Source organism: Dryobates pubescens, chromosome 13 (assembly GCF_014839835.1).
Source record: "Dryobates pubescens isolate bDryPub1 chromosome 13, bDryPub1.pri, whole genome shotgun sequence".
Classification (NCBI taxonomy): Eukaryota; Metazoa; Chordata; class Aves; order Piciformes; family Picidae; genus Dryobates; species Dryobates pubescens.
The window spans coordinates 17972904-17985023 of record NC_071624.1 but is presented as its reverse complement, the minus strand read 5'-3'; the positions used below and the strand labels follow the sequence as shown (position 1 = coordinate 17985023).

The 12120-nt window shown below is 43.3% G+C and overlaps 1 protein-coding gene across 7 annotated transcripts in view; it reads right to left on the bottom strand.

Moving 5' to 3' along the window:
• Positions 1 to 12120, bottom strand: part of GOLIM4 (golgi integral membrane protein 4) — a 43258-nt gene that overhangs the window by 23922 nt on the left and 7216 nt on the right. For all 7 annotated transcript variants that reach the window (XM_054166479.1, XM_054166480.1, XM_054166483.1 and 4 more), the window contains exons 2-3: positions 1708 to 1782; positions 434 to 483 (exon numbers count right to left, since the gene is read on the bottom strand). In XM_054166479.1, coding sequence (XP_054022454.1) covers positions 434 to 483; positions 1708 to 1782 — 125 coding nt within the window. The remainder of the gene's footprint in view (positions 1 to 433; positions 484 to 1707; positions 1783 to 12120) is intronic.

Here is a 12120-nt window from a genome sequence, read left to right as displayed (position 1 = left end):
TGGGTCTTTTGCCAGATACAGCTTCCCTTCTGGCACTTGGCATATAAAACAAAGTTTCTTGATGTTTTTATGCTTTCCTGTTCAAAGCCCATGTGTTAGAAAGTTGTCACTGTCCTTTTCCCTGAGGACTAAGCTACAAAAATGCTTTATTATTCCCCTTGCCCTTTAAAAATGGTAACATTATGTTTGAACTACCAGAATATAAACAGGAGGATATTTTCTCCATTAAATTTTCTGGAAATATATTAGGATCTCCCATTGCAGCTCAAATAATTAGGAATTGCAGAGCAGAAATTGAATAAGGGAGTGCTTTTTCAATTAGCATTTTGCAAGACCTCTCCCTTTGAACAGCTGTAATTGCAAAGAATTTCCTTTTTCTAGCAACTCAAACAGCATTGACTATTAGGAACCTGTGGTGGGAATGATGACTTACCCTTCCTTTATTTAGTGTTTCCTGTGCTTCCAGTTTATAAACGAGAAAATCTGCAACACATAAAGGGAGAAGAGCGATGGAAAGAGCCACAAACATTAGAATCTGTACTTAAAGAAGAGAATTTAGCCACACAGCAGGTGTGTTAAAATATTTATGCAGTGAACAGTTTCCCAAAGGCTCTTCAGAACAAACAAACAATGGAGAACTGAGCAGAAGTGCTCCAATTTTGACAAAAGGTTTTCACTTTTTAATTTCATCAAACATTTTCATTACAGTTTGCATATCTTAGTATGAGATACAGGGCTACAGGGCAGGGTAATTAAATTTGCTCCATGAACTCCCTCAGCAGAGGCCCAGTGGCATCATTCAGAAGGAAAAAGATGTTAATAAACTGCGTATTCCTGCATTGGAATTAAAAATCAGGTACTCTAAAAAGTGTGAAAGTCTAGACCAAGTTTAACTAAAGGAAAAATTCCCCCTTCTTTTGCTCCTTGTTTCTCTTTTCTGGCTTTGAAAACGCCAACTCGCCTCTGCACAGCCATGGGACAGCTCTACACTAGATGGCACCAGAAAGCCATCCACCACTGCACCCTCTCAAAGAATTTCTTACACGTCCTTCATCTTTTCTAAAGCAGTTTGCTTTAATTCAGAGGCTGAGTCCCCAGTTTTGGGAAGGATATGGGCTTTGCTCTGAAAATTGTAGGGAATTTAGAGTAACCAAAGACAAGGAGGAAACTCAGAGGATTGCATTCTGCTGAGGTTTCAGAGGGCATATGTGTAAGAAACATAACGTGAGCAACCACTTCCCCCTCACACACCCCGCCCTGGAAATTAGTTTTAAGCAGGAAAATCTATGTTAGCAAAGCATGTGTTTACCCCTAAGCATGTGTAGTAATACTGATCTGGAGTCTAATTTCACATCTGTGGAATGCAGGAAAAGATCCCATGGTTTTGGTAAGCCAGAACAGGATCGACACGTGCCCGCACCCCACGCAGGGGTTAGGTTTATGTACATCAGTACAGACACACTCTGAGTATACTGTTCCACATTGCAGTGATCTGTAAACAGCACTAAACCAGATTATTCCTTTTAAAAACAGATTAAATAGATGAATAAAATAAATAGATTTGGAAGGTGTAATGAACAGACCACCACGGACCTGCCAAGGTGGTCCTCCTAGTGTGTTGCACTTCGGTAATCATCAGAAATTGAGCAAAATGCATCTAAAATAATCAAGCTATGTTCAATGTCAAAGTGAAAAGCACATTTTTACCTTCTTTTGCTTTCTTGTGTTCAAGCCTCTCCTTTTGTAATGACTTCTCTAATCTTGACCTGTGCTCATATACAACTGAAAAGAGAAATGTTGAACACAGATCACTTAAAAATTAACACAACAAAACCCACCCTCCGCCCCCAGCATGCCCAGAGAGCACAGAATGGAGCAGGGAAGTACAGGAGGAATGAGGTCATAGGATAAAGGACTCTTTGCATCATTTGGGACAGGGACTTTAAAAATGTTTTACTGATCCCAAATTCTGGGTTATTTCCATTGCATAGACCTAGAATGTGATAAACATGTCAGTGATCTGTTCATGGAGGCTGTCAGCTGTGGTGGATCTGCACGAAAGCCACCAAATCCTCTCCTTGTCCCATGCTTTCACTCTCTCCTGCCTTCTTTGCAAGGAGACAAGATGTAAGGACAACCTTATTGCCAGAGTAAATCCTTGTAGCAAACATAACTGTCACAAGGAGGGAAGAGAGATGCATAAGAACAGAAGTGCATGGAGAGCTGTAGCAGTACACCAGACAGGACAAGACAGGGAGAACCTGAGATCCATTCTTAAACTCTTCTAAAAACCTGGACAATTCTGTTTTCTGCAACCTTCTTTTTCCTGAAGCCTGGATAACAGCATCCTTTTACACCACAGCATTACTGAAGACAGCCTGCAAGATGACATGCTTAGGTCTAATGTCCTGCTTTATTTAGCAAGCATGCGCTGACAGCAAGCACACACACGCTAAAGCACCTTCTACTCACAATAAACACAATCTGAGGAGGATCTGGGGACTTCTGAGGGTGTTTTCTATCCCCCAGTTAAGGAGACAAGGCAAGAACAAAAGAAATCACCTGAAGGTGATAGCACAGCAAGGCTAGGGCATCAGAGACTGCTCACCAGGTAGTCACCGAATCACAGAATCCAGCAGTTTGGAAAAGACCTCAGAGATCATCAAGTCCAACCTATTACCTCATACCTAACACCTCCTGACAACTAAATCATGGCTCCAAGTGCCACATCCAATCTTTTGTTAAGCACCTCCAGGGAGGAGGAGTCCACCACCTTCCCTGGGCAGCACATTCCAACGACCAATTACTCTCTCTGTGAAGAACTTTCTCCTGCTTGTCTGGGAGAAGAGACCAAGCCCCACCTAGCTACAACTTCTCTTGAGGTAGTTGTAGAGAGCAAGAAGGTCTCCCCTGAGCCTCCTCTTCTCCAGGCTAAACAACCCCAGCTCCCTCAGCCTCTCCTCATAGAGCTTGTTCTTGAGACCTCTCCCCAGCCTTGTTGCCTTTCTCTGGACACGTTCAAGTATCTCAGTGTCCTTCAGTTTGGAAATAAACTTGAATCCTAACTGGTTTTTTAAAAATCCATTCATGCATTTCCTTTAATTGAGTCAAAATCCCTACACAACAGTCTAGGGATGAATGAAGAAGTGGTCTGTGCACAGCAGCACAGCCAAAATTCAACAAGCTGAGGGGCAGCTCTCAGTACAACCTGCACCCTCCTCAGCAGACTGGGCAACAGTAGTCTTGCAGCAGGTCACTGTCCCCTCCACTGGGGCCAGTGTGTTTCCTTAGAAAGATCTGATATCCCTGGCCAACTCTACAAGCCCTTTGAGCTGACACTGCTACCAGAAGAGGTGGTTCTATTGCTCCTTTCCATGCTGTCCTTTGCTTTCACTGCTAATGGGTGACAGGAGGAGCTAGCAGTTTGGGACAGAGTGCATAACACCTTCCTTTGTGGGGACAGAATGTATAACACCTTGAAAGAGTGCAGCACAGATCCATGAGGATGATCAAGGGAATGAAAAATCTTCCATGTGAGGAGAGTGAGGGAACTGAGAGCTCTCTAGCTTAGAGAAGAGAAGACTGAGAGGTAACCTCATCAATGTTTATAAAGATTTTAAGGGTGAGTCCTGAGAGGATGGATCCAGGCTCTGCTGGGTGGTGCCCAACGACAGGACAAGGGGCAACAGGTGGAAGTTGAGGCATAGGAAGTTTCATGTAAATATAAGGAAGAATTTCCTCACTGTGAGGGTGGAACAGGCTGCCCAGGGAGGCTGTGGAGTCTCCCTCTCTGGAGATAGTCAAAACCCACCTGGATGTGTTCCTGTGTAATGTGGTGTAGGTGATCCTGTTCTGGTAGGGGGGTTGGACTGGATGATCTTTTGAGGTCCCTTCCAGCCCTGAAATTGTGTAATTCTTCTGGTGGCTGTGCCAGCTTGTACAGTTTTTAAAAGAGCAGTAGTAAGGACTTACAGTGCCCTGGAATGCTGGATGGCATGGCAGGGGGCAGACTGCTCCAGGTTTGATCATAGCAGGCAGAGACAACCTTATTTCTGAATTTTTATGGCATGACAACCACTCTTGGCTGTTATCAATGGTCCAACAGACCAATTATGACATCTCTCAGCACAGAAATTTCCTTGGCACTGTCTCCCAGCAATTTATGACCCTCAAAGACTGTCTGATGTGACTGCAGCTCCTTTGCACACACTATTCCAGAATGGATTTTACTTTTATGACTTCATCTGTTTGTTGTATCCACATGTATTTAGGACATCCAATATCCTCTGGCAGAGAGGCCCACCACTGAGCTGCCAGTAAAGCAGCCTTTCATTCAGCTTGTGTCTTGAACATCTAGTTTTGGATGTCTCAAAAGCCATGGAGCACATCAGCCCCTATTTACCCTTTCCTCACCACCTGGTGTCATTAGGCCAAAGAATCACTACCTGAAAGAGCCTACCAAGTTTACAGCAAAGATATGAGCTGAACCTCCTCCAACTCTACAATTACACCTGCTCAAGGTCAGTTTAATACAAATACCTTTCCTTGTCCAGATTACAATCTGCACTCTTTTAAGGAATTATTAATTGGTATTAACAGAGAGGTGATTTTCCCTTCAAAACAGGGAAACTCATTTTCTGTAAAGCAAAGCACTGGTGAAAATGAGCCTTCAACAGGAAGCATCAAATAAAAAAAGTGTGTCTGGGCAGCCACTGAAAACTCCTCTTGCACATGTTCTTAATTCCACCAAGGTGCATTCTGCAGGCTCTTTAGCTGCTGGGTTATCTACAAGCATTTACATTTTGGCTTAGCAGCTGGATTGCTAATCAATCCTTGTCATCTATCCCTACTTTGCTATTTATCTTCTAAAGTCAAGGGCATCAGTCAAGATGAACTAAGGTATCAGCATCCTCTGCAGGAAAACAAGCATGTAATGAATATTCACAAAGTCACCAGCAAGAAAGCTTTCAGAGAAGGGGGGAAAAAAAAAGCAAAAGCCCAAACAGCAGCATTACAGTAATGATTTATCTAGGCACCAAAGATTGTGAATGCCAAATTAAATTGCAAAAGGAACAGTGGCTGTAGCATAGCAACTCAGGAGAGAGATGAAAATCCATAATGGGTTTCCCTTCCTGTGCAATCGGGGTGAAATCAGCTTTCTGGCAAGCAGACTAAACCGCAAACGGACTCAGAGGTAACGTCTTACATTTCACTTTATTGTCTGCAAGCTTGCACCTTCCTCAGCTCCTCTCAGCCTTTTAACAAGCGTGGGGGAGGAAACCTGCACAGCAAACTCATACTAAGGGCAGAAAAAAAGGAGAGAGAGGATGCAACAATATGGATTTTAGGGACCGTGGCACTCTGCCTTTCACAAATAAGTGCATCACTGCTGAGCTTTGGCTTTCCTGTCTTGACCCTCTTCTTGCAACCCATGTCCCGCACCCCCCTGCCCAGGAAGTGCATCCTCACTTCTACCTTCCGTGTGCCAGCCTCTGAAATAGAGGAACAAAGCTGGCAGTGTCTTAAAAGAGCCCTTCAGATGGCCAAAAAGGGCTAAGAAAAACTTCCTCCTACACCTCTTCCCTTCTAGTTTATTTACTAGTTGGTTCAGCCATGTTCTCCTCTGATAAAAATCCTTCATGTGCAACGTAACAAAGATTTTGATTAATTATTTGGAAAAGTGAGCTTCCAGATTTTGTCACTTGCTCTTTTGGGGAGCAGAGTGCAGGTCAGATTCTGCTAAGTACATACAGGAGTTTATCTCCCCTAAATGTAAGTCATTGTCATTCTCACCACTCAAAAACTTCCTAGGCAAGGAGAGTCCAAACTACAGAGCTCTTAGTACTAAAGCAGAGAATTTCTCCTCATTCACTGCCAGCCTGGATAGAAGATGTCTGAGCAAGAACCTCCCAAGAAATAAATCATTGAAACCCATGTTTTCTATTACAGGTTTCTCAGCTGGGGGTGTGGAACCTATATAAGGAATCTGATGAATTCCCACTGGTGTGATGCACCAACAGAGCACTTCACAAATCATTTCTTCCTAAGGTAAGTTCTTAACTTGGTACCAATCTTTGCACAAATAACTGAACCTTGTTTCTGTGTTGCACTTAGTAAAATGGTTAAAAAGAAGGGGGGGAGGAGGGGCAAACATTGACATCTAACAGCTAATGGGCACTGTTCCAAAGCTGGAATAACTGCAGGTATGAGTTTAATTCTGTAAGTGACCTATATAATGTAACCTACATGAATGAACAGAGAACACCACACACTCACAGAGAGGTGATCCAGCCTCAAAAAGCAGAGCCCTGGTAACATCGCAGCTAGTTAAAACACCTTTCTCCTTCAGCAAGGAAACGTTTCACAGTCCTTGAACTGCTCCCAATTAAACCAAGTCTTGGAAGATTTTTCTCATACAGAAAAAAAGAATTCAAAATAAAAACAAAGTGGAGGAGAAAGGGAGGGGGTGTGATGCTCCATAGGTTCTCAGATCACACCACTTTGAGCATTGCTGAACATTAATTGCAACACAGGAGTCAAGCAATGTGATGAAAGAAAGCTTTAACAGTCATGGGTAGTGCTCTTATCTTTGCTTTGCACCTCTAAGCAGTACAGCTATTACTATACAGTGATGGCCTATTTTGCTCATTTAAAAGAAAGTGTTTTCTATGTTACATTATCAGCTGCAACTGTGTTACCCTGCTATTCTGGTCTGTGGAAGCATGATTTCAGAGCCTGAAACACCCCAGCTCCCACTATCTGGAAAATTAACATTACACTGGGATTTAAATATACCCAATGCAAGAAATGGTATTAATGTCAAGGTTGGAGTTTCTTTCACAATTATGCAATCTTTCTCTGAGCTTACAGTAAAGGCTTTCATTTAGAACCAGCACATTTCAGTAGTTCTGGCAACATTTCAGTGTGATTTTCTCTCAGACTGTGGCAGAGTTGATCTGAACCAGCAGTGTGTGGAAAGCCACACTGGCACTTTTCTAGTAACGCTGTGAAGGGCTGGAGGACACAGACTTGTTGGAAAAATACAGGGAAATTCCAGTTCTTGTCAGTGCAAATAGAGCCATTTAAAATGTCAAGCCATGCAAGAAGCTCTTCTGATGAGAGCAAAACATTTCCATGTGCCAAGAAAGAATCCCTTCAATACAGGATGTAGGAGAGATTTTCTAGTCCATTGACAACAGTAAAAATTTTCATCTCAGAAGGTATTTCTTGACTCATCTGATGCTAACATTTCATGCTGGGAGAACATGGCAGGACCTGCTCCCCAAGCTTCCAGTTCTGTATGAGATTAAATCAGAGAATCTGGCTTCAGACAAGAAGATTCACTATTTCACTGCTGATAATCTTATCAGAGAAGACGTGATCAAACTGTTCTGGACAAGTATCAGGATTCCTTAGTGGAATACAACCCCTGGATACAGAATGCACTCCAGCTATTTCCAAGACTCTCAATTGAGATCTTAGTAATAAAGAGATATTGCAGTGGCATTGCAAAACATCAAAGAGACAGTGGAAGCATTCCCACAATAAAGAATACAAAAACTGTGGTTTAAGTAGAGCATAAGAAAACAAGAGGACACAGTCTCAAGCTGCACCAGGGGAAGTTTAGGCTGGAGGTGAGGAGCAAGTTCTTCACTGAGAGAGTCGTTGGCCATTGGAATGTGCTGCCCAGGGAGGTGGTGGAGTCACCATCCCTGGAGGTGTTCAAGAGGGGATTGGACGTGGCACTTGGTGTCATGGTTTAGTCATGAGGTCTGTGGTGACAGGTTGGACTTGGTGATCGTTGAGGTCTCTTCCAACCTTGGTGATTCTATGATTCTGTATCATTAGAGAAACTACATATTTACAATCTATTGAACAAAACATTGAAGCTACTCTATACTTTATGCCCTTAACATTTGCTGGGTTGGATGTATACAAAAAGGGACAGAAATAGAAGCCAAGATAATGAGAAACTGATTGTGTATGGAAAATAAGCATTTTTCTGGCTTAATTAAGGGACACTTTCATATACATGCAGGGATGGATGGCTCTCATTTTGCACACTGAAAACCACAACCAGCACTGCATGGAGTATGAAAATCACGTTTACTTTAAAACAAATTCCTGCACCTTTCAGTTTATTCAGATGAAGATCAACCAAGCAAGAGCTTTGTCAAATTACAGCCAGCCACTGCAAAAAAAAAAAGAGGCAGAATTCCTCCTGCCAAACTGAACCAGGCATCAGCAGTTGCACTTACAAACAAACACTGCTTTGACTTAATGCTTTTGTCAGGTATGTTGCTCAGAGATTTAATTTTAAGAGAGAAGATGGTATTTCAGATCTGGTTCTTCATGTTCAGGGGTTTTTGTAGTGTCTGTCAGAGACCTCCTGCTGATTTCAATTGCATGAGGAGAAAGTGGAGAAGAGAAGGCTCTTGGCAGACCTTACAGCAGCCTTCCAGCACCTGAAAGGGGCCTTATAAGAAAGCTGAGGAGGGACTTTCTACAAAGGCTTGTAGTGATAGGACTAGAGGGAATGGCTTGAAGCTTGAGCAGGGCAGATTTAGATTAGATATTAGGAAGAAATTATTTACAGTGAGGGTGGTGAGATACTGAAACAGGTTAACCAGGGAGGTCATGGATGTTCCCTCCCTGGAAGTGTTCTAAGTCCAGGCTGGATGAGGCCTTGATCAACTTGGACTAGTGGAAGGTGTTCCTGCCCATGGCAGGGGGGTTTGAACTAGATGATCTTTAAGGTCCCTTCCAACCCAAACCATTCTATCAATCTATGATTCTACAGCTTTCAAGACCCTGCATACAAAACAACCTGTCCAATAAAATAAACCTGTTCCTCTGACTCAGTACTCCAAAAATGAACTAGAACTGGAGAATGGGACTTGAGCAAATTATGGAGATTTGGGGTTGACAAACTTAAGGTCAGGCAGCACCACACCAGAGTTGTATGTCACAGCACCCTGCTCCCAAAGCAGGGTGATTCTACACCAATGAGATGCACAACTACCACCAACAGCTCCACACAGAGATGTAGATGTAGACTGATGAAACACCTGCAGTTAACGTGGTTTAGTGCTAAACAGTGACTTAAGAGCTACCCAAAGGTGGAGGAGAACTCACTATATGCCTTTTGATACACCATTCTCCATCTTGGAACACTGGGATTTTTTCAGGGTAGGTCAAACTGTATCTGAAAAAAACAAAGACTAGTTTGGGAATTACCCATAGCCTGGTAGCTGACACAACACCATGTGCTGGGAATCCATTCCAGCTCACAGCTGACTCCTTGACTAAAGCTGTGGGACTCCTGCTTGTGGCTCTGCAAATTCCAACTCGGTCCTTGCTGTCTTGCCCAGGACAGAAACAATCACTGGTGCACTCTATGAAACTTGCCTTCTATCAAGGGGTTTTCCCCATGCTAACGCAGCAAAGCTTGAACAGATTAGACAAGGTATCAGAACTAATCATGAAAGAACTTCAAAAAGCTCTGGAATGTGTGGAGAGTTCAGATAAGCACATAAGAAAATTCACATGCTTATCAAACCTTCAGCTTTGCATCCTCAACAAGAAAAGAGGAAATTTGAAGCACAACATGGAGAAGTGTTGCAGATCTTAGAGGCTTGGCTTTGACTGAAGCTCTGGAAAGCGGGGGGAGATGCTGGAGAATTTGGCACACTAATGCCATTCACCTCAGAAAAACATGATTTTATTTCCAAGAAATAGTTGTGGCCTCCATTCAGTTACAAGAATAACATGAGAAGTAATTTTTTAACTGGAGGAAACATCTACATTTAACACAACCCCTTTTTTCACCTTCCCTGCATCCTGGACTCCCTCTCTTAAAAGTCAGTAACACCTTGAGGAAACAACAGATTTGACAACAAAATTGCAAGATAGGTTAGGCTTTAGGGAGGTATTTATCATGTTGAAGCAGCCAACTGTAATAGCTACTGCTAATAACACAAGTTTGAGAAGGCTTATTAAATGCAATTAAATGTTTAATCCCCAACAGTTAGGCTCCAGACATGACTTTATTAGGGAGAGATCACATTTACCATCCCAGGAATGATTTCTTCCAACCTTTGGTGCCACCCATTGCTAAGACATAGCAGGATAGATAAGCACCTCACCTTGCATATGATGTTTTCTGTACACCCACCTGTCACAGGGTGACAGGATGTCAGGGTTGGAAGGGACCCAAAGAGATCAAGTCCAACTACCCTGCCAGAGCAGGACCATACAATCTAGCTCGGGTCACAGAGGAACACATCCAGAGGGCCTTTGAAAGTCTCCAGACAAGGAGACTCCACAACCTCTCTGGAGAGCCTGTTCCAGTGCTCTGTGACTCTTGCAGTAAAGAAGTTCCTCCTCGTGTTGAGATGGAACCTCCTGTGCTGCAGCTTGCATCCACTGCTCCTTGTCCTATCACAGGGAGCAAGTGAGCAGAGCCTGATTTGGGGACTTCAACATTTCTCCTACGAAGAAAGACTGAGAGAACTGGGGCTGTTTAGTCTTGAAGAGGAGGCTGAGAGGGAATCTTATCAACGTCTATAAATATGTGAGGCAGGGATGTCAGGACAAAGGTGATGGTGTCATGGTGTCTTTTTTGACAGTGCCCAGTGACAGGACAAAGAACAATGGGTACAAGCTGGAACACAGTAGGTTCCACGTCAACATGAGGAGAGACTTCTTCACTGTGGGCTGTCAAACTTCCAAACGCGCTTCTGAGTATGACGGATTAACTGAAACACTGGAAACGGCATTGTTCAGCAGGGGGGCGTGGATAGGGATAGACTGCTAACTGTGCCCTCCAGGAGCACAGGCAGGCCATACTTCTCTCAGCATCCCTGTAATTAAGCCCTGGAAACGCCTGCCAAACTCAGGGATCTGAGTCACCTCAGGAAAATAAGATCCTAAAATAATTTCAGATACCTTGGGGGGTGTGGAAACGTGGTGGGAGAGGTGGAGTAATTGCAGTTGCTTTTATTAAGGACACATAGTAGGAAAAATGTGGGAAGTTTGGTTTATACTGGATCATGATAAAAAGATCAGAACTGCACAGAGCTCAGGAGACCCTTCTTTAAACAAGGAAGAACATCCAGACAGGCTGAATTCCTTAAGTGCTTAACCTCGGGTTCCAATGTGACTAGAAATTCATTCCCCTGAACCCTAAAAATCCTCTCCTCTCCCCCCAAAAAATCACCCACCAAAAGATTCTGCCTTAATTAGTTGTTCTGTATAGATGATTTTTTCAGCAATGTGAATTATTTAGCTTTTATTACCATTAAACCTCAAAGCAGCACCTGACTTTCAGCAGGATTTAATGACTTTTTCTCTGCCAGGATCCTATTCCTAAAGGAGAAAAGTGAGGTCTATTAACCACAAATTGCTGGCATTATGCTCACCACTATATAAGAGATGCTATAATGTGTACTTGCCTCAGAGTGGGTGGAAGCCTTACTCATAAGGTTGCCCCACCTAGATGCAAGGCTGCATCCTGCCCGTGAAAGCAGCCAGCCCAATGAGACAATGCGTTTGGAACATCATAGCTAAAGCTTCAGAATTGAGTTTTGCTCACGTAGGAAGGAAGGAAGGAAGGAAGGAATCTGACTGTTGTTTAAGCTTTAATAGTAAAGCAACAATCTTACCTGATCACTCCAGGAGTGCCTAACTCTCAGATAGTAACTGTGAAGTTTTGTCAGTACAGTTGCAAAGTCATAAGCACCTGGAGACTCTCCCCACACTCCCTCCTTGGCACAGCCAGATACCGCTAAAGCTATGTTGCTGACAACAGGATTTCTGGCTCAGTTTGCAGCTGCACTGTCAGATCATAACTGGGGCTGTTTCACCCTTTGCTTCTCCACTGGTCTCCCTCCAAAGCAGCTGACAATGCTTTAGTTGATGTCAAACCTTTGCCTGCTAGGAATACATGACAGAAGCAGCCAAAATGCAGACTCACCAAAGTGTCCACCCATCTCGCCTTGCTCCTCCTCTCTCAGCTCTCAAGTCTTCATAAACCCACAGAGATCAATCACTCACATGCTTTAAAAGGCTTAAATCCTCATCAGGAACATTTAGCTCAGGATAATGGCTCTAACTTGCATC